Source organism: Oryza glaberrima, chromosome 4 (genome assembly GCF_000147395.1).
Source record: "Oryza glaberrima chromosome 4, OglaRS2, whole genome shotgun sequence".
Lineage (NCBI taxonomy): Eukaryota > Viridiplantae > Streptophyta > Magnoliopsida > Poales > Poaceae > Oryza > Oryza glaberrima.
The window spans coordinates 2,815,230-2,840,359 of record NC_068329.1 but is presented as its reverse complement, the minus strand read 5'-3'; the positions used below and the strand labels follow the sequence as shown (position 1 = coordinate 2,840,359).

At 43.8% G+C, this 25,130-nt stretch overlaps 1 protein-coding gene across 1 annotated transcript; it reads right to left on the bottom strand.

The window, feature by feature from the left end:
* Positions 1-21,943: 21,943 nt before the first annotated feature.
* Positions 21,944-23,417, bottom strand: LOC127771601 (uncharacterized). Its single transcript, XM_052297533.1, is given in 3 exon segments — positions 21,944-22,372; positions 22,374-23,162; positions 23,281-23,417. Coding segments are annotated over 3 exon segments (1,104 nt in total). The 5' UTR covers positions 23,289-23,417; the 3' UTR covers positions 21,944-22,065.
* Between the last annotated feature and the right edge of the window lie 1,713 nt (positions 23,418-25,130).

Below are 25,130 nucleotides of genomic sequence, written 5' to 3'. Positions count from 1 at the left end.
CGTGGGGGAGGAGCTCCCCAACCCGCCGCACACATGAGGAGTAGCTCATCAGCCGGCTGCGCGTGGAAGGAGGAGCTCCCAGCCGTGGAGCATAGAGCAGGAGCTCACTAGCGGAACCGTGCACGCGGATTGGACCTTGCCAGTCGTTGTGCGTGGGGAGGAGATAGTTGGCCGGCTGCGCTCGAGGGAAGGACTCACCTGCCCAACAGATGCGGGGGAGGATCTCGTTGGCTCACTCTGAGCGGGGTGAGGAGCTCTTTCGCTAGGGCATGAAAGGGGGGCAGTGTAAAATCAAAGGTGTTTTTGATTATTATTCTATGATGAACAATTGGGCATTGGAGATTATTGGTTTTGTTATTTGGAATTTATTCACGAAGTGGTTTTGGAGATGATTGGATTTTACAGGTGATCACAGGATTCTATCATTTTATGTGACCGGTTAGACCGGGCTGTGTATGCCGGTCCGACCGGCGGTGATCGAGCGGTCGGACCGGCCAGCCTGCGGTCTGACCGGCCGACGCTGTGTCGGTTTCGGTTTCGGGTTGTTTGTTTGGATATCCGTGATTATTTCATGATTATGGCTTCTAGATGGATACTATACGTATGTAATACTATTATTTGCTACTAATGAGTCAAGTTGGAGATAGGTTGGTCTTGGAATATGGTTTCTTTGTTTATTTCATGTGTAGGTGACTCGATGTCCTGGGAGAATATTTGCGGTGATGGACGGGGAGTCGGCTTGGGGATAAGACGACGTCCGTGGTGGTCAGAGATCATACAGGATAATTAGGCTAGAGTTGATGCACGTGGTTGATGGAGATTCTATATGGCATACGATGGAGGTATTGTGTGCGTATGGGATGCGGAGTCGAATTTGGAAGGAGTCCAAATTTGGTACGTTTGGTTATGTAAAGTTTCTTTCTTGTACTAGAGGGTTTCCTAAGGTGTTTAGGACTCTTAGTATGAGTTTGGTTTGTGGCTTTAGGCTGCCTACCTCGGGTATAAATAGAGGGGGAGCGTGAGGCTTCCTGGTATCGCTTTTGAGAGCACTTGAGTTGAGTTTTGAGTTAGGGTTTCGAGTTTAGTCAAAATTTTTGTAAGGAGTGCTGCTGGTTCACTTTGTAAACATAGAGAGAATCAATAAAGTCGTCATCCACTTTAAGAGTTCTTCGATTTCTGTTTACCGGGTTTCGGCGGTCTAACCGGCGATCTACCGGCGGTCAGACCGGCGGCGAGCGGCGATCAAACTGGCGGCATACGGGCGGTCCGACCGGCGCCAGCGACAAGCGTGGTAGGCATCTCGGCGGTTCGACCGATCGATCTACATCAGTCAGACTGACGTTCGTCAGGCGGTCAGATCGGCGCATATACTTCGGTCAGACCGCGATCCGGCGATTTCGAGGGTAACTTTTATTTCCGCTAAAAGTTTTTGGTCTTTGGGTATACCAACCATTCACCCCCCCCTTTGGTTGGCTTAGTTCTTGTGATTCGATCCTACAAGTGGTATCAGAGCCTTGTTTTCTTTTGGATTTTTATCGATCTAGAGTTTTTGCCATGGCTACTCCCACTAGGTTTTCGACTAAGCCTCATGTTTTCGATGGAACGGATTTTTCTCATTGGTGTAGTAGGATGCAATCTTACATTATGGTTGAAGATTATGATATTTGGAGAAAAGTTTCTCATCCTTATGTGATTCCTGAAGCTATTAATACTGCTGCTGAAAAAACTGCTATTGAACAAAATTGCAAAGCTCGCAACATTCTTTTGAGTGGTATTTCTCGTTCGGATTATCATCGTGTTGCGCACTTTCGAACTGCTCATGAAATTTGTAATGCTTTGAGTAACTTTCATCAAGGAACAAATAACATTAAAGAACTTCGTTGTGATATTTTCAAAAAGGAGTATATTAAATTTGAGATGAAACCTGGAGAAGCTTTGGATGACTACCTCTCTAGGTTTAATAAAATTTTGAGTGATCTTAGATCTGTTGATTCTTCTTATGATACTAATTATCCACAATCTGAGATTTCTCATCACTTTTTGAATGGTCTTGATATGTCTATTTGGGAGATGAAAGTTACATCTATTCAGGAGTCTGTTGACATGTCTACTTTGACTTTGGATTCACTTTATACAAAATTGAAAACACATGAGATGAATGTTCTTTCTAGAAAAGTTGATTCTAAGTCGAGTACTTTGGTTTCTTCGTCTTCTTCTTTGGATGTTGATGCTTCTTCATCTAAGTCTTCTTTTCTTGCTGTTTTTAATGCCACATCCGATGATCAACTCGAACAAATCGAGGAGGAGGATTTGGCTTTGGTTGCTAACAGAATTGCTCGAGCTATGAATAATGCCAGGAACAGGAAAAGATGTGGTCCAAATCGTTGCTTTGAATGTGGTTCAATTGATCATCTTCGTTCGCATTGTCCTAAGCTTGGGACAGGCAAAAGAGAAGACAAAGATGGTGAGAAGACCAACAACAACAACAAGCCGAAGGGTTCATCCCAAGGGAGGAAGCTGGACAATCTCAAGAAGGCTTTTCAACAAGTTTGCGCCACTTTCGAGCCACTAAGTGATGTAGATGGTGAAAGTGGAGCTGATGACAAGGGAAAGAATATCTCCGATGTTTGCTTCATGACGCATGGTGAATCTGACATAGAGTATGAAGATAATGAGGTAAGTGTTTTTGAGGAAGCTATTAATATTTTGAGTGAAAAGAATAAAAAGTGTGAGAAGATGTATAGAAAACAGGAATTTATCATTGTATCTCTTAAATCTGAAGTTGCTAGATTAAAATCTCTTATTCCTAATGATGATGATTGCTCAAATTGTGAGGTTTTAATGAATGAGATTTCAAAAATTAGAGATATTAATGTTGCACATGATTTGAAAAGTAGATCTTCTCTTGCTTGTAGTTTTGCTTTGCACACACGCACTTTGGATGAGTTGTTTTTAACTAAAAAGTTGTTGCAAAAATATCAAATTGCTTTTCATGCTAGTTTGATGTTTAACATGATTTCTGCTAAAAAGTTAAAACAAGCTCATGATGTTTTGGATTGCTCAACATGTAATTTGAATAAGTTGAAATTGAAAGATGCTTTAGGTCGTGTTGAGTATATGCAAGATGTTGTGAAAAACAATGAAGTGCTTTCTTGCCCTAAATGTCGTAAAAGCAAAGGTGTCATGGTAGATTGTGAAAATTGTGCTAATTTGGAAAAAGAGGTGTCTTATTTGAAAAATTCTTTGCTAAGATTTTCTGAAGGTAAAAAGAACCTAAACTTGATTTAGGATCAATCAAAGGTTAACACACATAATCGTGGTTTAGGTTTTAATCCTTATGCTCATAACTTTAGACATCCTCCTGTTGTGTTAGGTGTTGGTGCTAGAAGTGGTGAGATTTTGGTTAAACTTCATACTAATAAAACTGTGTTTAAATCTGCTGGTATCATGTCTATTATGAGTGCATCTTCTTCAAAATCCAATGTTGTGCATGCAAAATCTCCTATTGTTGCTTGTGTTGCTAAATCTTCTAATGCTACCAATGTGTCTAATCATCGTGAAAAATATACTTGTTCTTTTTGTGGCAAAGATGGACATATTATTGGTTTTTGTTTCAGATTAGCTCATAAATAGAAAAAGGAGAGAGAGATTGCTTTTGCAAAATCAAAGTGGCAAAAATCGGGTTTTCCCTCAAGGAAACCGGTCAGACCGCAGTGGGTCCCGCGGTCGGACCGGCGACCGGTTAGATCGGCTGAACAGCCTCGGTCAGACCGACCACCGGTCAGACCGGCGGTGAAGCGGTGGTCAGACCGGCCCCCGGTCAGACCGGCTCCACACCCTCGGTCAGACCGGCCTCGGAGGATTTTTTCTGAAAATTCTAAAATTGATTTTGCACGTGGATATATGCCTATTGGATCTTCTGGTCGTGTGTCTCAGTACTGGATTCCTAAATTTTTATTATCATCTAACCCCAGTACTGAGGCTTCGACTTCTGCTTGTGTGTAGGCTTTCGTGGCAAGGAAGGAGAACGTGTGGATCGTGGATTCCGGTTGTTCGTGGCACATAACTGGTGACAAAAATTGGTTCTCCTCCCTCAAGAAGGCATCCAAGACTGAATCGATTATTTTTGGTGATGCTTCTACAAGTGCCGTTCTCGCTACAGGTTTGGTTAAGGAAAATGAAAATTTTGAATTGAAGAATGTAGCTTTGGTTGAGGACTTAAAGTACAATTTTCTTTCAGTTTCACAAATTGTTGATGAAAATTTTGAGGTTCACTTTAAGAAAACTGGAAGTAAAGTTTTTGATTCTTGTGGTGATTCTGTTTTGAATATTTCTCGTTATGGAAGAGTGTTTAAAGCTGATTTTGAAAATCCTGTTTCACCTGTGATAACATGTTTGGTTGCTAAGTTTGATAAAGATGTGATGTTTTGGCATCGTAGACTTGGACATGTTGGTTTTGATCATCTCACTAGGTTAAGTGGTTTGGATCTTGTTCGTGGTTTGCCTAAACTTAAGAAAGATCTTGATTTGGTTTGTACACCGTGTCGTCATGCTGTAACACCCTGAAAATTCGACCAATAAAATCAAAACCTTAAAAACTTATGGACCTTCAAAAACTTTTTAAATAAATTGCATCATGCCGATTTTATTCGCCTATTTCATTGGATTTTGATTTCGGAGTTCATAGATCGCGAATAAAGAATAATTAATTAGGAATAAACCCTAAATAAAATTGGCAAAATAAATAATTAAAATATAATTTAAAATAATGATTAGGTGAGGATAGAAATAAATAAAATATTATTGCGACCATATTTGTATCAATTAAATTTAAGTGCGATGGAATAAGAATTAACACTAATTGAATTCAAATAAATTATATAAAATAAAATATGGGTAATGTTAATCTAGGGTGAATCTTTTGGTTAGAACAACACAAATATTGAGTAAGCTTGATTTGTGCAAAAATTAGAATTTATAGGGCAAGATTTAAATAGAAAATAGACTAAATTAGGGTTAATAAGGATCTAGCACTATTCATTGCCTACAAGGTGCTTGATGTGGTCCTAGCCTAGCCGGCCCCGAGCCCCGCGCCGCCGACGCTGTCGCCGCGCGCTGTCGCCATCGCCACCTGTCGCCGCGCGCCGTCCCATCACCGCCTGCCGCCGCACGCCGTCGCCATCGCCGCTGTCGCGTTGCGCGCCGTCCCGTCACGCCGTCGCGTCGCCGCGCCGCCATTCCGTCGCCTCGCGCTGCGCGCTCGCCGCCGCGCCCGTCGCCGTCGCGCCGAGCCCTGTGCCAAGCCGCGCCATGCCCCGCGCCGCGCCGCTCGCCCGTCGCGTGGCCACTCCGAGCCCCGCGCCGCCGCGTCGCCGCGCGTCACCGTTGCCTGCGCCCTGCCGCGCGTCCGCTCGTCGCCGTCACGCTCGCGCCACCCGTCCCATCGCTCCGAGCCCCGTGCCGCCGCGCGCGTCGAGTCGCTGCTACCGCCTGCCGTGCCGCGCGCCGCTCGCCCATCGCCGTCACCGCCTCGAGCCCCACGCGCCGCGCCGTCGCGCCGCCATTAGGGCCGGCCACCCCTCCCCGCGCCCTATAAATTTCCCCCGGCCACCCCCTTTCCACCCCACACCTTCCCCACCTCATTCCCCTCTTCCTCTCCTCTTTCCTCTCCACCGTGCCGCAGCCTTCGTGCCGCCGCGCCACCGCCCTCGGTGCCGCCGCGCCGCGCCGTGTGCCGCACCGAGCGTTGCCTCGCCTTGCGCCACCGTTGCCGCCGCCGTCGTCGGTAAGCCGCCGCCCCTCCCCTCGTCCCGTCGCTGTCGCCGTCCCGGGTAGGCAGTGAGCCGAGAGAGAGAGAGGGAGCAGAAGAAGCCGGGAAGGAGAGAGGAAAAAGAAAAGAAATATAAAAGGAAAGAAAGAAGGGGGAGAAAGAGAGAAAAAAAAGAGAGAAAAAGAAAAGGAAAAATAAATAGAAAATTAAAGAGAGATTGAGGAGGTTTAGAAAATTTAAAATAATTAGAATTTAATTATAGATTAATCATAGTCGTAGAATTGCAACATTTAATATAATTATAGATTATTTTTGGTAATCTCTATAAGTAATCAATTCGCGGTAGGAATTTAGATTTATTTAAGAGCTAAATAATTATGTTGAATTCTTAGGAATGTACTTCTAAATCACAAAATGACTAAGGTTGAATAACATTAAAATTTGGAATAACGTGGTTTCGCAAACTTTGTAGTCGATATAGAAAGATCGATTCACGTCGACTTTTATTTGAGTTTATTTGGATTTTATTTGAATTCTAATTGAATTCAAATCATTTCTTCGCACGTAATGTTAGAGCCCGAGGGAGTTGCGGATCCGAGCGAGGATCAAGACCCGCAGGACTTCGAGCAAGGCAAGTCATCACTATTCTTTGAACATGTTGATCCCAATTGCGAAATTGTTTTGTTTACAAACAAAATTGCAAGCAATGATGAACATCCTACTTGTGATTATGCCATGCCTTGATTATTGTTTACCCTTAAATCTTCGTAACCATGTTTATGTATGAGTCCCTAGTCAATTATGATAATTGCTTAGAAATGCTATTCTAGAATCATGCATACTCATATTTATCAAATGCTATATGCTTGGGCAATTACCTTTGGGAAGGTAATTGAGATGCGGCATGTGGAGACATGAGCGCCACATTGCCATCATATTGATGACATGATTTGTGAAAGGAGAAATAAACTAAACAACTGTTTTGGACTGGGGCGGACGGAGGATTTGGGTGGTATCTGGAAAAGGCTAGTACCGTCCCCGGTCAATTAAGGACCGAGGCATGAAGTTAAGCATGAAACGACCCCCGTACAACCGCACTTCTCGTATGGGTATAGACCTAGCGGATTAGATAGCCGAGCGGAGGTAGTATCCCTGCATAGATGGTTCACCTCTGAGTAAGGCAGGTGCGCTATGGTGGGACAGCCATTGAGGTAGGGCCGAGAGGCGTGCCCAACATCAGTGTCGCCATTGGTAGGACTGCCATGAGTGTGTGTGAGAGAGAACTTAACTTGAACCATAATATGTGTATGAGACTTCTCTTTCCCGGGAGCGCCAGAACTCCTCCCACTGCTAGAAACATGGACGCCTAGAGTGCAAGAGGATTTAAGTTCATGGAGCGGGTACTGCCAATGCGAGGTTATCGATAAGCTTTGCCATGACGCGTCTCATGTGTTGGGACGAGGCTCATGTGTTGGGCAGTCGCGGAGTGCGGGTAAAGTGTACATCCACTGCAGTGTGAGTAAACCAAATCTATTCGAATAGCTGTGCTCGCGGTTATTGAGCACCGGGACGTGTATTACACTTGGCTAGACTAAATTCTTAACTTGTGTGGGATGGGATATTTCCTGATGATTTTTATGCTGTTGGAGCCACTTCCTGAGAGGCGGGAAGGTGGACGTCCTCAGAAAACTATGACGACTCAATGGCGGGAAGCTATCCTTGGGATCACAATGGATGGTGGACAGAACCGTCGTTGTTTAAATGTAAACACTGGTACTAAAATTTGATTAGTCAATGCTAGGTCTTAGGCTTGTGAAAAGAATTACAAAACTGGCTTTGCGCAAAGAACCATAGCCATCCTTTGAATACCCCTGTCATGTGCATTGTTGCTGTGATGGCTTGCTGAGTACGGTTGGTACTCACCCTTGCAATATATAAACTTAATCAGAGGCCGGAGATGAAGCTTCGGAGGATCCCTACGTGTACTACCAGGAGAGTGATGAAGACGATAGCGCTCAGTAGGTCTTAGTTACGGTCGTTGCCTGTGGCAATGGCGTGCCGCTGCCTTAACTCCGCTACCTTATCTACTTCTGTTTTCGGAATGTATTTCGGACCACTCGGTCCTATGATCTAAGACTATGCCTGCAGGCTTATGATGTAATAATTTGCACTAGACTCTCGTGTATGTGCACTTGGTATTTCAGCTATGAATTCGTGTGTACCAGACTACTTGATCCAGGGAAATGGTACTGTTTACATGATTGATTCCTGTTATAAAAACGGGGGTCCACAGAGCTGGTATCAGAGCCATACACTGTAGGAAAAGACCAAAAGGCGCCCCACCCCTTTTCTAGTTGGCCAAGGGAGAAATTCCCATTTAGCAATACTTTCGAAAATAAAAACACTATGTTTACAAAACTCTATACGATTTTCATCTTACTCTTAACTATTTTCTTCACAAAACGAGTTTTACTCTTAGCTGACTTTGAGTTTTTCTTAAAATTAGATGGCAGATCAGGATTCACCCACTACCTAGGAGATGGGCTTACCCCGTTCAGAGGGATATGTCATTGAGCTACATCGGTTGATGAGGCGCCTACGGTACCCCAGATTTCCGATCTACCGAGTGAGATAGTGTGGATCCGTTTGGGAGGCCCGGATTGAGGTTCATACACGAGTTCCTTCAGAGTCAGACTACAGCTTTCCGACACGCCACCGTCGCGACTTACCGGAGACCGCGATGCAGGATGCAGCCCGGGAGGCCTTCCTCCGACTTAGCTCGATTCACCAAGCTGAGTTGGCGAGTACCGAGTTTGCTCACCACCCGTTTCGAGAGGAGAGCAACTCCGTCTACACAGTCCAGGACACACCTTGCTGCTACAACCCGATGGTGACTCGACTGTCCCGATGGGCTGAGGCAGTAGACGACTTCTACGAGAAGGCTCTATTAGAGATCGACGACCAGCAGAGGCGTTTGGGAGAGTTGGAGACCCAGGTGACTGACCTCACAGAACAGTAGCTTCAGCTAGAGGAGGAGCAGCAGTCTTGGGGCAGTGAGATAGACTCACTGAAGGCACAGCTCCAGGTCCACGGTGACCAGTTTCAGCAGCTATCTGATTAGTACAATGATCGCCGCGGGATGATGGATAAACTCGAGGAGCAGCTGAGAGAGAGTCAGGAGCACGTCAACCAGCTTGAGGAGTAGCTTCGAGCAGCTACAGTCAGCACCACAGGAGCTTCTACTTCCACAGCAGTAGGGCATGACCGCTACTTCTTCCTTACTCCGCTGTACCCACCAGCGTTCCACGCCCTTCTGGGAGAGGTTGGTATGCTAGCTACCGAGTCAACACCTTACCTGGTGGATCCGACAGTGACACAGCCACCCGCCTCGAAGATTGTGCACACTCTTCCTGCCCTAGGACCCTGCGAATGGTTGGATGACTAGACTGGAGGACTATTGCAGCTTCGATCTCGCTTCAGATGGTTTTTGGATAGCATGCGAGACACACCCCCCCTACCTAGGTTGACGAGTAGCTTGATGATTAGTTCGATGTATCTTTTGGATGAACTTTATTTGGACTACGTATATGTACAGTCGATTGCATCATGACTTATGTACTATCTGTGGAACTCTGTGGTGTTCTTTATGATATTATTACTATTGTGTTATGAATGAGTTTATTCCACCATGCTTGCAAAACAAAGTTCACATCAAAACAACTCCCTTAATGGGATAAAACCATAAGGGCTAGTTAGGAAATTAGGATACTTACTTAACCGGCCTACACAAATGGCAAGCCGACGTCGGGCGTCAACCAGCAATGAAGAAACTCAAGCACCAGACCTAAACAACCTGGTCGGAGTCATGGCTACTCAAACCCAACTTCTGCAAGCCATCGCAAATAATCAAGGCAACCGTGGAGGATCAAGCTTTGGAGAATTCATGAGGACTAAGCCACCCACATTCGCCACAGCTGAAGAACCCATGGATGCTGAGGATTGGTTAAGGATTATTGAGAAGAAGCTGACCCTTGTTCGAGTACATGAAGCCGATAAAGTGATCTTTGCGGCAAACCAACTGGAAGGACCAGCCGGAGACTGGTGGGACACCTACAAGGAAGCCCGAGAAGAAGATGCTGGAGAACCAAACTGGGAGGAATTCACTACGGCCTTCTGTGACAACTTTGTGCCTGCCGCTGTGATGCGAATGAACAAGAATGAGTTTAGGAGACTATGACAAGGAAATACCACTATACAAGAGTACCTGAATCGTTTCACTTAACTGGTGCGTTACACAACTGGAGATCTTGCCGACAAGGAGGAAAAGATCGACAAGTTCATCGAAGGCCTGAACGACGAGTTGCGTGGGCCCATGATTGGGCAGGACCACGATAGTTTCCAGAGTTTAATCAATATGGTCGTTAGACTAGAAAACGGCAGGAAGGTTGTGGAGCACAATCGCAAAAGGAGGCTTGCCATGAACCGCCCACCTCAGGCCGCACCCCAGCGTCCTAAAGGAACAACCTCCTCAGTATGGAAACTAACAGTGGTGACAAACAATCGTCCTGCCGTATCCAGCAATTTCCACAGGCCGGTTACCATTCAGAACCGAGCTCTTGCACCGAATCAGGCCGCTACTAGATCAGTGAGGCCAGGAAGCTGTTTCAACTGTAGAGAGTACGGGCATTTTGCCAACAAATGCTCCCATCCAAACAAGACACCCATTCGCACCGGAGCTAATGCAACGGCTATTCACGGGATGCTGCCCCTGCTGCTGGACGAGGTCTATTCAGGACTCCGCAGACTAACAGGACCGCTACCAGATTTGGACGTGGGCAAGTGAACCACATTCGAGCTGAAGAGGCCCAGGAAGACCAGGGCGTACTGATGGGTATGTTTTCTATCAACTCCACTCTTGTTAAAGTTCTCTTCGATTCAGGAGCATCGCATTCATTTATATCTTTGAAAGCAAGCCAACAACACAATTTGACCAGAGTTAAACTAAGGCAACCAATGTTAGTACATTCACCTGGGGGTGAAATAGCCGTGGATACAGCTTGCATTGACGTACCTATTCGCCTTAGGGATGTGGTGTTTCCCTCCAACCTTATGGTGCTGATGCCTCAGACCCTTGATGTCATATTGGGTATGGATTGGTTAACAAGGAACAGAGGAGTAATCGACTGTAGACGTAAAGAAGTTACCCTGACCACGCCCTGGGGATCGGATATGAGAGCAACTATGGATTAAGATCCAAGACTGACCGAATGTGCCGGAGGCATATTTACCATGCTACCCATGAAAGGAATGCCCGTAGTGCAGCGATTCCCCGATGTGTTTCCAGAAGATTTACCTGGAATGACACCAGATCATGACATAGAGTTCATTATTGACCTAATACCCGGAACTGCCCCCATATCCAAGAGACCAAATCGGATGCCGGTCAATGAGTTGGAGGAACTTAAAAAGCAAATCAGAGAGTTGCAAGAGAAGGGATTAGTACGCCCCAGTTCGTCACCTTGGGGAGCCCTAGTGTTATTCATCAAGAAGAAGGATGGTAGCATGAGAATGTGTATGGACTATCGCTCACTGAACGAAGTCACTATTAAGAACAAGTATCCACTACCACGGATTGATGATCTTTTTGATCAACTGAAAGGAGCTAAGGTGTTCTCTAAGATTGACCTTCGATCAGGCTACCACCAACTGAAAATTAGGACTGGGGATATACCCAAGACTGCGTTTTCGACACGCTATGGATTGTATGAGTTCACAGTAATGTCGTTTGGGTTAACCAACGCCCCGGCATACTTTATGAATCTTATGAACAAGGTGTTCATGGATTACTTGGACAAATTTGTGGTAGTATTCATCGATGATACCTTAATCTATTCCAAAGACGAGGAGGAGCATGCGGAGCACTTACAATTGGTACTCAAGAAACTTCGGAAGCATAAATTATATGCAAAGTTTAGTAAATGTGAGTTCTGGTTAAAAGAAGTCACTTTTCTAGCCCACGTAATCTCAGCCGGCGGAGTAGCAGTGGATCCTGCTAAAGTTGAGGCCGTTACAGAATGGAAGGCACCCAAATCTGTGACTGAGATTCGGAGTTTTCTGGGTTTGGCCGGATACTATTGAAGGTTCATTGAAGGATTCTCTAAGATAGCTCGACCAATGACACAACTACTCAAGAAGGAAAAGAAGTTTGCGTGGTCAGAACAGTGCCAGGAAAGCTTTGAGCAGCTCGAGGAAAAGTTGACCTCTGCACCTATTCTAGTTCTCCCCGACAATAGGAAAGACTTTGTTATATATTGTGATGCATCAAGGCACGGACTAGGAGGAGTACTGATGCAGGACGGAAAGATTGTGGCCTATGCATCGCGACAACTGCGACCACACGAGGAAAATGATCCTACCCATGACCTAGAACTAGCAGCCGTGGTTCATGCGCTAAAGATTTGGAGACACTATTTGATTGGAAATCATTGCGATATCTACACTGACCACAAGAGTCTGAAGTATATTTTCACACAGTCAGATCTCAACTTGAGGCAAAGGCGATGGTTGGAATTAATCAAGGACTATGATCTAGAGGTTCACTACCATCCCGGCAAAGCAAACGTTGTGGCCGATGCTTTGAGTCGTAAGAGCCATTGCAATCATCTGAGAATGGAAGGGATGGCTTCTGAGCTCAAGGAGGAAATAGCCCAACTAAACCTACATATAGTACCCTGTGGACAGATAAACACCATGGACATTCAACCTCTTTTGAGAACCCAAATAGAAGAAGCCCAGAAGGACAACGAAGAAATCCAAGAGGTGAAGGAACGCTTAGCTGCAGGGTTCGTGAAGGAATTTTCGACCGATGAGAAAGACGTCTTGTGGTATAAAAAGAGGATCTATTTACTCGAACAGGGTGGACTGAGAGGATTAATCCTAAAGGAAGCTCACGAATCAGCATATCCATTGCACCCTGGAAGTACGAAAATGTACCAGGATCTGAAGGAAGGATACTGGTGGCCCAACATGAAGAGAGATGTGGCAGAATACGTAGCACTCTGTGACGTATGCCAGAAAGTGAAGGCTGAGCACCAGTGATCGGCAGTTTTGCTGCAACCCCTTAGGATTCCCGAGTGGAAATGGGATGAGATAGGTATGGATTTTATTGTTGGATTGCCCAAGACCGCAACAGGGTATGATTCCATTTGGGTGATCGTGGATCGACTAACCAAGACGGCGAGATTCATTCCTGTCAAGACAAATTATAGCAGTGCCAAGCTCGCCGAGTTATACATGACCAGGATAGTATGTCTTCATGGTGTGCCAAAGAGAATTATATCTGATCGAGGCACACAGTTTACCTCGCATTTCTGGGAAAAAGTACATGAAGCCCTAGGAAGTTACCTAGCTTTTAGCATAGCTTATCATCCACAAACAGATGGCCAGACATAGAGGACAAACCAGGTCTTGGAGGACATGTTGAGAGCTTGTGCTTTGGATTTTTGCAAGGATTGGGAGAAATGTTTGCCCTACGCAGAATTCTCCTACAACAACAGTTTCCAAGCTAGCCTAAAGATGTCGCCCAATGAGGCATTATTTGGTCGACGATGTCGTACCCCACTATTTGTTCCGAGACTGGAGAACGGGCAGTATTTGGACCTGACATTATCAAATAGGCCGAAGAAAAGGTTTGCCTGATCCGTGACCGTTTAAAGGTGGCACAATCACGACAAAAGAGTTACGCTGACACCCGAAGAAGAAACCTGAAATTTAAGGATGGAGATTATGTTTATCTGAAAGTTTCTCCGATGAGAGATACGAAAAGGTTTAAGGTCAAAGGGAAATTAGCACCAAGATATGTGGGACCTTTCCAAATCATGGCTAGACGAGGAGAAGTTGCATATCAGTTACAGCTACCAGAAAATATCACCGATGTGCACCCGGTCTTCCATGTGTCTCAATTAAAGAAGTGCTTACGAGTGCCGGAGGAACAAGCTCCGTTGGAAGAAATTCATATTAGCAACGATCTCACGTATCCAGAACACCCAGTCTAGATATTGGATGAAGTTAAAAACAGAACAAGAACCAAAGTGTGGCATATGTACAAAGTACAATGGAGCAATCACACTAAGGATGAAGCCACTTGGTAAAGCAAAGAATTCTTGAAGACGGAATACCCGCATCTATTCGAAAACCAGTAAGAAATCTCGGGACGAGATTTATTTAAGGGGGTAGGTTTGTAACACCCTGAAAATTCGACCAATAAAATAAAAACCTTAAAAAATTATGGGCCTTCAAAAACTTTTTAAATAAATTGCATCATGCCGATTTTATTCGCCTATTTCATTGGATTTTGATTTCGGAATTCATAGATCGCGAATAAAGAATAATTAATTAGGAATAAACCCTAAATAAAATTGGCAAAATAAATAATTAAAATATAATTTAAAATAATGATTAGGTGAGGATAGAAATAAATAAAATACTATCGCGACCATATTTGTATCAATTAAATTTAAGTGCGATGGAATAAGAATTAACTCTAATTGAATTCAAATAAATTATATAAAATAAAATATGGGTAATGTTAATCTAGGGTGAATCTTTTGGTTAGAACAACACAAATATTGAGTAAGCTTGATTTGTGCAAAAATTAGAATTTATAGGGCAAGATTTAAATAGAAAATAGACTAAATTAGGGTTAATAAGGATCTAGCACTATTCATTGCCTAGAAGGTGCTTGATGTGGTCCTAGCCTAGCTGGCCCCGAGCCCCGCGCCGCCGACGCCGTCGCGTCGCCGTCGCCGCATGCTGTCGCCATCGCCACCTGTCGCCGCGCGCCGTCCCGACGCGCCGTCGCGTCGCCGAGCCGCCGTTCCATCGCCTCGCGCCACGCGCTCGCCGCTGCGCCCGTCGCCGTCGCGTCGCCTGTCGCCGTCGCGCCGAGCCCTGTGCCACGCCGCGCCACGCCGCCCGCCCGTCGCGTCACCGCTCCGAGCCCCGCGCCGCCGTGTCGCCGCGCGTCACCGTCGCTTGCGCCCTGCCGCGCGTCTGCTCGTCGCCATCGCGCTCGCGCCGCCCTTGCCGCCGCGCGCGTCGCGTCGCCGCTGCCACCTGCCGCGCCACGCGCCGCTTGCCCGTCGCCGTCACCGCCTCGAGCCCCACGCGCCACGCCATCGCGTCGCCATTAGGGCCGGCCACCCCTCCCCGCGCCCTATAAATTTCCCCCGGCCACCCCCTTTCCACCCCACACCATCCCCACCCCATTCCCCTCTTCCTCTCCTCTTTCCTCTCCACTGTGCCGCCGCCGCCGCCGCACCGCCGCCCTCGGTGCCGCTGCGCCGCGCCGTGTGCCGCGCCGAGCGTCGCCTCGCCTTGCGCCGCCGTCGCCGCCGCAGTCGTCGATAAGCTGCCGCCCCTCCCCTCGTCCCGTCGCCGTCGCCGCCCTGGGTAGGCAGTGAGCCGAGAGAGAGAGCGCTAGAACTCCTCTCACTGATAGAAACATGGATGCCTAGAGTGTATAAGGATTTAAGTTCATGGAGCGGGTACTACCAATGCGAGGTTATCGAAAAGCTTTGCCGTGACGCGTCTCATGTGTTGGGACGAGGCTCATGTGTTGGGCAGTCGCGGAGTGCGGGTAAAGTGTACATCCACTGTAGTGTGAGTAAACCAAATCTATTCAAATAGCCGTGCTCGCGGTTATTGAGCACCGGGACGTGTATTACACTTGGCTAGACTCTAAATTCTTAACTTCTGTGGGATGGGATATTGCATGATGATTTTTATGCTGTTGGAGTCACTTCCTGAGAGGCGGGAAGGTGGACGTCCTCAGAAAACCATGACGACTCAATGGCGGGAAGCTATCCTTGGGATCACAATAGATGGTGGACAGAACCGTCGTTGTTTAAATGTAAACACTGGTACTAAAATTTGATTAGTCAATGCTAGGTCTTAGGCTTGTGAAAAGAATTACAAAACTGGCTTTGCGCAAAGAACCATAGCCATCCTTTGAATACCCCTATCATGTGTATTGTTGCTGTGATGGCTTGCTGAGTACGGTTGGTACTCACCCTTGCAATATATAAACTTAATCAGAGGCCGGAGATGAAGCTTCGGAGGATCCCTACGTGTACTACCAGGAGGGTGATGAAGACGATGGCGCTCAGTAGGTCTTAGTTACGGTCGTTGCCTGTGGCAATGGCGTGCTGTTGCCACCTTAACTCCGCTGCCTTATCTACTTCTGCTTTTGGAATGTATTTCGGACCACTCGGTCCTATGATCTAAGACTATGCCTGCGGGCTTATGATGTAATAATTTGCACTAGACTCTCGTGCATGTGCACTTGGTATTTCAGCTATGAATTCGTGTGTACCAGACTACTTGATCCATGGAAATGGTACTATTTACACAATTGATTCCTGTTATAAAAACGGGGGTCCACACATGTTAAGATGGTTGCTTCTTGACATGCTCCTATTACTTCTGTGATGACGGATGCACCGGGACAGCTCTTACACATGGACACTGTTGGTCCAGCTAGAGTGCAATTTGTTGGAGGAAAGTGGTATGTGTTGATTATTGTTGACGATTTTTCTCGATATTCATGGGTTTTCTTTATGGCAACTAAGGACAAAGCTTTTCAACACTTTTGTGGTTTGTTTCTTCGATTGGATCTTGAATTTCCTGGTTCTTTGAAAATAATTCGAAGTGATAATGGTGGTGAATTTAAAAATGCTTCATTTGAACAATTTTGCAATGAAAGAGGTCTTGAATATGAATTTTCTTCTCCTCGTGTTCCTCAACAAAACGGTGTTGTTGAAAGGAAAAACCGTACTCTAGTTGAGATGGCTAGAACGATGTTGGATGAATATAAAACTCCTAGAAAATTTTGGGCTGAGGCTATTAACACTGCGTGCTATATTTCAAATCGAGTTTTCTTGAGATCAAAACTTGGGAAAACTTCTTATGAACTTCGATTTGGACATCAACCCAAAGTTTCACATTTGCGTGTTTTTAGTTGTAAGTGCTTTGTCTTGAAATCTGGAAATTTGGATAAGTTTGAGGCACGTTCTACCGATGGATTGTTTCTTGGTTACCCCGCACATACTCGTGGCTATCGTGTACTTATTTTGGAGACTAACAAAATCATTGAGACTTGCGAAGTTTCTTTTGATGAGGCTAGTCCAGGTACTAGACCCGATATTGCAGGTACACTGTCACAGGTTCAGGGGGAGGATGGTTGTATTTTTGAAGACGAGAGCGACGACAACGACGACGATGAGGTCGGCTCGGCGGGTCAGACCGGGCGCCAGGCCGGTCAGATCGCCGGCACACCTCTGGTCAGATCGGCACAGGAGGTGCGGTCAGACCGCCCAGGGTCGTTGGGTTCCGGTACTGTTGAAGCTGATCGAGATGGTCCTCCGGAGATTACTACTTCGACCAGTACTGATACAGAACATGGATCAACTTCAGAAGTTGCTGCTCCTTTGCACATTCAACGACGACATCCGCCTGAACAAATCATTGGTAATATAGGTGAGCGGACTACAAGGTCTAAGGTAACGACTCATGATATTAGTGCAAATTCTGCATTTGTTGCTTCTTTTGAACCCAAAGATGTGTCACATGCATTAACTGATGAATCATGGATTAACACCATGCATGAAGAACTTGAAAATTTTGAGAGAAACGAAGTTTGCACTTTAGTTGAACCACCTTCTGGACATAATATTATTGGAACCAACTGGGTTTTCAAAAATAAACAAAATGAGGATGGTTTGATTATGGCAAATAAAGCTAGACTTGTTGCTCAAGGTTTTACTCAAGTTGAGGGTTTGGATTTTGATGAAACTTTTGCTCCTGTTGCTAGAATTGAGGCAATTCGACTTTTGTTGGCTTTTGCTGCTTCAAAAGGTTTTAAATTGTATCAAATGGATGTGAAAAGTGCTTTTCTAAATGGTTTTATACAGGAGGACGTTTATGTCAAACAACCACCAGGTTTTGAAAATCCTGATTTTCCCAACCATGTTTTTAAATTGTCTAAAGCTTTGTATGGTTTGAAACAAGCTCCTAGGGCATGGTATGATAGGCTTAAGAACTTTTTGCTTGTGAAAAGTTTTACAATGGGAAAGGTTGACAAAACGCTTTTTGTTCTTAAGCATGGTGATAATCAACTTTTCGTTCAGATTTATGTGGATGATATCATCTTTGGTTGTTCGACTCACGCTTTGGTTATAGATTTTGCTGAGACTATACGCAGGGAATTTGAGATGAGCATGATAGGTGAGTTATCGTACTTTTTGGACTACAAATTAAGCAAACACCTTAAGGTACTTTTGTGCATCAAACGAAGTATACGATGGATCTTTTGAGATGTTTCAAGATGGAGAATTGCAAGCCAATTTCAACACCAATTGGTTCTACAGCTGTGTTGGATCCTGATGAAAATGGTGAAGCTGTTGATCAAAAGGAGTATCGAAGTATGATTGGATCTTTGTTGTATCTAACTGCTTCTAGACCAGACATACAATTTGCTGTGTGTTTGTGTGCGCGTTTTCAAGCTTCTCCTCGTGCTTCACATCGTCAAGCGGTCAAGCGAATAATGAGGTATTTGAATCATACACTTGAGTTTGGAATTTGGTATTCTACTTCATCTTCTATATGCTTAAGTGGATATTCCGATGCTGATTTTGGTGGTTGTAGAATTGATAGGAAAAGTACTAGTGGAACATGTCATTTTCTTGGAACATCATTGATTGCATGGTCTTCTAGGAAACAATCTAGTGTTGCTCAATCAACTGCTGAATATAAATATGTTGCTGTTGCTAGTTGTTGTTCACAGATTCTTTGGCTTTTATCTACTTTGAAAGATTATGGTCTTACTTTTGAGAAAGTATCTCTCTTTTGTGATAATACTAGTGTTATCAATATTGCTAAGAATCCTGTTCAACACTCACGCACAAAGCACATTGATATTCGTTTTCACTTTTTGAGGGATCATGATGAGAAAGGAGATGTTGAATTGCAGTTTTTGGACACAAAGTTGCAAATTGCTGATATTTTCACTAAACCTTTTGATTCGAATCGTTTTGCTTTTCTTCGTGGTGAATTGGGCATAATTCATCCTTTTGGCATGGTTTGAGGGGGAGTTTGTACCTCATGGTTTTATCAAGCAAAAATATGACAATGAAAAAATTGAGAAAAGAGAGCTTTGTTTATGCATATGGTATTTTCTTATGCATGCTAGCAATATTTTGAAGGTTTATTTGTCTCTAGTATAGCTTGTATGTATTCTAGTTTTTTCATGAGATTTAGATTTTTCTTTTAAGGGAGATGATGCATGACACTTAAATTCTATACTTGAATTAAGCAAATATGCAATGTTGATGCTAGCATATGGTTTGATTTATAAATTCTCTATATATATGCGTTTTTAAATTGTTATTCCTCAAATAGCTTTAATTGCTCATTGTGAAAAAGAGAATGAAAATATGAAATAATGAATACCGAATCCTTGGAAACAGTCTTGACGACAAGGACGTATTCGATGTGAGCAAAATAATGGGTGCCGAATCCCTAGAAACAGTCTTGACGACAGGGATGTACCCGGAATAAAAGAGAAAAATATGAGCAAAAAGGCTCAAGAAATGAAAAAAATTGAAAAAATTCTCTTGGTTATTGTGTGCTAAAGGTTATTTGAGAAAGGGTGATAAATGCAATAGGTATATGTGTTTAGTGTTTATTCTTCACCCTATGTGCTTGTTAAGATGTTGCATTATAAATGGTATGAAATCATGAATTTTGATTGTTGATTCAAGCTTGATTGTAAAATCTTTGGTTCATGGTTATACTTTAATGCATGCTTGTTATAATATAGATGGGTTCATCTTCTTTTTATTGCAACACATGACTTGATATGCTATATGTATGCTAAGCTCTTAAACATTAATGAACATAATTCCTATGCTTGATGAAATCATTGTCAAAAGCGGGAGAAGTAATGAGAAAATTTTTGGATTTTAGAGTTGTTGAGAAGAGCATGTTTTTTGTTCAATCGGGAATTTCTTTCTTTTAAAAAGGGGGAGAAGTTTTCTTTTGGATTTTCGAGCACGATGTGTACGTTTGTCGAAGTGTGCTTTTTACCACTTTTGTTTTTATTTTTCCAAACACCAAAACATTTTTAATGGATTTGCCAATGTGTTCATCAAGGGGGAGATTGTAAAATCAAAGGTGTTTTTGATTATTATTCTATGATGAACAATTGGGCATCGGAGATTATTGGTTTTGTTATTTGGAATTTATTCACGAAGTGGTTTTGGAGATGATTGGATTTTACAAGTGATCGCAGGATTCTATCATTTTATGTGACCGATCAGACCGGGCTGTGTATGCTAGTCCGACCGGCGGTGATCAAGCGGTTGGACCGGCCAGCCCACGGTCTGACCGGCCGACGCTGTGTCGGTTTCGGTTTCGGGTTGTTTGTTTGGATATCCGTGATTATTTCATGATTATGGCTTCTAGATGGACACTATACGTATGTAATACTATTGTTTGCTACTAATGAGTCAAGTTGGAGATAGGTTGGTCTTGGAATATGGTTTCTTTGTTTATTTCATGTGTAGGTGACTCGATGTCTCGGGAGAGTATTTGCGGTGATGGACCGGGAGTCGGCTTGGGGATAAGACGACGTCCGTGGTGGTCAGAGATCATGCGGGATACTTAGGCTAGAGTTGATGCACGTGGTTGATGGAGATTCTATATGGCATACGATGGAGGTATTGTGTGCGTATGGGATGCGGAGTCGAATTTGGAAGGACTCCAAATTTGGTACGATTAGTTATGTAAAGTTTCTTTCTTGTACTAGAGGGTTTCCTAAGGCGTTCAGGACTCTTAGTATGAGGTTGGTTTGTGGCTTTAGGCTGCCTACCTCGGGTATAAATAGAGGGGGAGCGTGAGGCTTCCCGGTATCGCTTTTGAGAGCAATTGAGTTGAGTTTTGAGTTAGGGTTTCAAGTTTAGTCAAAATTTTTGTAAGGAGTGCTGTTGGTGCACTTTGTAAACACAGAGAGAATCAATAAAGTCCTCATCCACTTTAAGAGTTCTTCAATTTGTGTTTACCTGGTTTCGGCGGTCTAACCGGCGATCTACCGGCGGTAAGACCGGCGGCAAGCGGCGGTAAGACCGGCAGCATACGGGTGGTCCGACCGGTGGCGGCGACAGGCGCGGCAGGCATCTCGGCGGTTCGACCGATCGATCTACATCGGTCAGACCGACGTTCTTCAAGCGGTCAGACCGGCGCATACACTTCGGTCAGACCGCGATCCGGCGATTTCGAGGGTAACTTTTATTTCCGCTAAAAGTTTTTGGTTTTTGGGTATACCAACCATTCACCCCCCTCTGGTTGGCTTAGTTCTTGTGATTCGATCCTACAGGGAGCTCGCCAGCCGATTGTGCTTGTTGGGAGGAGTTGTTGGCCATTGCATGCAGGAAAGATCTCCCCTGCCAACTATATGCTGGAAATCACTAACACATGGGTCTGATATGCTGACTCAACGAGTTAACTATGGTCAAACTGCCACATCAGCAAAAACCGCTTTCAAAACCACTAAAGGAGTTGATTTGCACCGGTTTTTTAAGATAAGAGAGGCGTTATACCTGGTTTTGTAGATGAAGGAGGCGATTCAACCAAGAGCAAGAGATGAGGGACGTAAAATAGACTTACTACTTTGATTTTTTATGCTTTTATTTCCGCATTTGAGTTCTCATCAAGATAGTGAGAAAAAATATCAAAGAAGTGAGAAAAAATATCAAAGAATATTTATAACAAATCGGCAACCAATTATATGTTTTTAAGTCGTTTATAAGTTAATTATATCATCAAGGGACATAGCTAGTCATGATTCTATTGTCTTTCTAGTTTTCATTCGTCGTTAAAAATTGGAATGTTGAGCAGTCTCAGTCGGCCATATGCCAATTATATTTCCTCTGATCACTCAGTAAGTCAACCTCTTTGTCATTTTATCTCATTGCAATGTACAGACGATGTGTATGATCAATGAAAATTGCCTTAACCCATTGCAATGCATGGGTAATTAAAAAGATAAATTTGCTCCACGTAATAATAAGAAATTTGAAATCTCACAATTATGGTCTATTTCTGAATTGTAAACCCATTTCACAATATCAATTTATTTTAGTGTTTTCAACATAGTAAAGACATGGTGTGGCATGAAAAGAGCCGCCCTCGAAGCCAGATCATACAGAGAGATATAAATGCTTCAAGAAAAAAAATATGCGCTAAATATTGTCCTTGAGCCAATCAACTTGTGCTTCTGATAGACTATGTTTCTGTTCTGCAGTTAAAATGTCCAACTGAAGCTTATCATATTCACCCTTCATGAAATCAGCAGCTGGGATTTCCTTCACTTCCCCATTAAGGTCTCCAGACTCCATGATTTTGCATGTTTCCATTACCTCCACTAACATGTCTAATTCCATCTTGAGCCTCTCAACCCCTGCTTCCAACGAGCTATGTTGATGCGCTGCTGTCAAGACCTCCAACTGAATATTATCATTTTCACCCTTCATCAAATCCATGGTAGTCGGTATTTTCTGCCTTCTCAGCATCAAATGCATTTGCAGCTGCCTCTTTCCTATGGGCCACTGCAATCGATTCCATCTTGAGCCCTTCAACCTCCAACCAAAGCTTATTATTTTCAATCTTCATCTTATCACAGTCAGCCTCCAATTCCTGATTCTTCACTAGAGCTGCCTTGAGCCCAGACTCCAGAGATGCGGCCCTCGTAACCATTTCTACCTTTTGGACCCCAAGGACCCTCAATTCTTCCACCTTATCCTTAATTTTCTTCTCCGCTACATGTTGGTATGTATCGGCAGCATTCATAACCACCAAAACGGCCTTCCTTGCATCCTCTAGGTCCTCAACTTTTGCTTTAATTTGCTTCCTTGCTAATTCTTGGTATGTATCAGCAGCGTTGACTAACAGAAGGCCTGCCTTCCTGGTGTTCACTAATTCCTCTTCCTTTGTCCTAATTTGCTTCTTTGCTAATTGTTGGTATGTATCAGCAGCATTCATGAACATCAAACCTGCCTTCCTCATGTCCTCCCGTTGCTTCACTAGCTCACCGGACAGTTTGGTGTTTTGGTTCTCCAACTCCTGTACCTTGTACTCCAGTGTAGAAACCTTTCCTAAGTACATAGATGCCACTCTCCTCTTCTCCTCCAGTTGATTCTTCAGATCATCCTTCTCATTGGATAGTGAGATGTTTTGGTACACCAAATTCCCCACCCTGTGCTCTAGGTTACGCTTCTCATTGTACAATCTAGTGTTTTGGCGCTCCAACTCTTGCGCCCTTTCGTACCACCACCACCTCCTGCAGTGAATGTTATAGAGGGTGCATTAGAAAAGAGAGATGAGACCATGCTGAGTACATGCACGGGAAATGGATCAGTTGGAAAGAATGAAAATGATGTCTTGGCCCAGTCGAATACCATGACATGTTGTAGAAACTTGGAGGAGAGACGTCGATAACGACTTGCGGCCAATGTTGTCACGCACTTGTCTGATGTTGAAGATGCCTGCTTATGCGACGATGGAATTAATGAAGCTAAATATATACATAGAGAAGATGCAGAGGGGATGAGAGGAAGGCATTGAGTGCTGGTGAAGAAGAGGATGGTTTGTCGGTGAAGAAGAGGATAGAAACAGTGGAGGGAAGGCATGGAGTACTGATGAAGGAGAGGAAGGATAGAGTGCTGATGAAGCGAAGTCGGGATGTAGTTGTCGAACCAGTCCTGTCTGCCGTTCTCCATTACAAGGCCCTTTGCTTATTCTCATGTTCAGAAATATTCACCATTGCGGAAGAAACATATTCAGCTTTGAGCTCTCGGACAGTATTAAAGAAGAAAATTTTAAAATATACCCTTTCTCCAATGATTCTACATGAAAATGCAAGACCGGAGGTGAGTACGCTATACTGCAGTCTCGCGCGGAGAGGACACGACACCATGCGGTCTTGCAGGGCGAGTCCGCGAGACCGCACAAACTGGTAATTTAACGTCATTAGCAATTAAATAATATTTATTATTTCTTCAACTAATATCATTAGTAATTAGTTAATCATTAATTATGATTAATTGTGTCATTACCGCCAGTGTGGCCATCTCGCTCGGCTAACATGTAAGACCGAGCCTCAGTACCCCTCTCGCTCAGCCAACTAGGGACACCGAGGCCGGTCTCGCATTTTCGCCTTGCGAGACCGCCTGTGTCATCATCCTTCTATCAGTATCACGTGTTTATCTTGTAATTTCATAGCGACTGTGATGACGTTTTATTTGTGTAAATCAGTTCGTATCTCATATGTTTCTGAGAAAAAAAATTCAACAGTACAATTTCAAAATTTTTTAAAGTATTAAAACTGTTGCAGACTTGCAGGTGGAGTTCTGTGGTGAATCAAAATATGTTTTGGCCAGCAAATACGATGATTGCCATCCAAATTTCCCTGTTTGATTGCCCCTGCTTAATGTCTGGATACATGAATATTGCCACTGCATTATACTTTCCTGATAGCACACAGGAACCCCTTTTTCCTTTTTTTTCCCTCTCTCCAACACAACAAACATACGAGCTGATCATTGGGCCTTCACAGACAAAATGCAAGATTGTCTTACTCAAAATCCCAATCATCACATTCCCTGTCTCCCACTTGACACCTTTGAACACACTGTTCTTATAGAGTGTTCCTATGGAGAGAAATATACTTTCCCATCTTCTTAACCGAAAATAAATGAGAACTTTTACGGTCTTTGCATTCAAAAAAAAGTAAAGATCCAACGCTCCCAATCACAGATATTATGTAAAAGGTGTTTAAGTATAGGGATAGGCACTTATATCCAAGGGTAAAAATATAATTTTACTATTAGAGCAAAAGGGTAGAATTGTCCCCCTAAATATAATCGGTACTGCGTAGGTATACGAGTTTTCTCTATTGCTTCATTTTCTCTTTTGCGTGGTTTCCTATATATTTAGGTTGTGTTTGAGTTAAGTCTTATAGGTTCTTAAGTTGCAACATTTATCTAGAGTTACTCTGGGTTCTTTAGTGTTCTCTTTTGCGTGGTTTTCTCTAAATTTATACTGTGTTCTTATAACATGTTATTGGCATAATTTACGTGCATTTCTCTACATTTATTTTTTGTTCCAACGAACATGTAAAAATTCCTGATCTTTAATTCATTTGAAATATATATTTTGTTTCGAACAAGAGATATATACTGTGTTTCAAAAACATGACCGGTTTAAAATATCACCTAAGGTTAGTGTCGATTTAAATTTTTCATTTTAT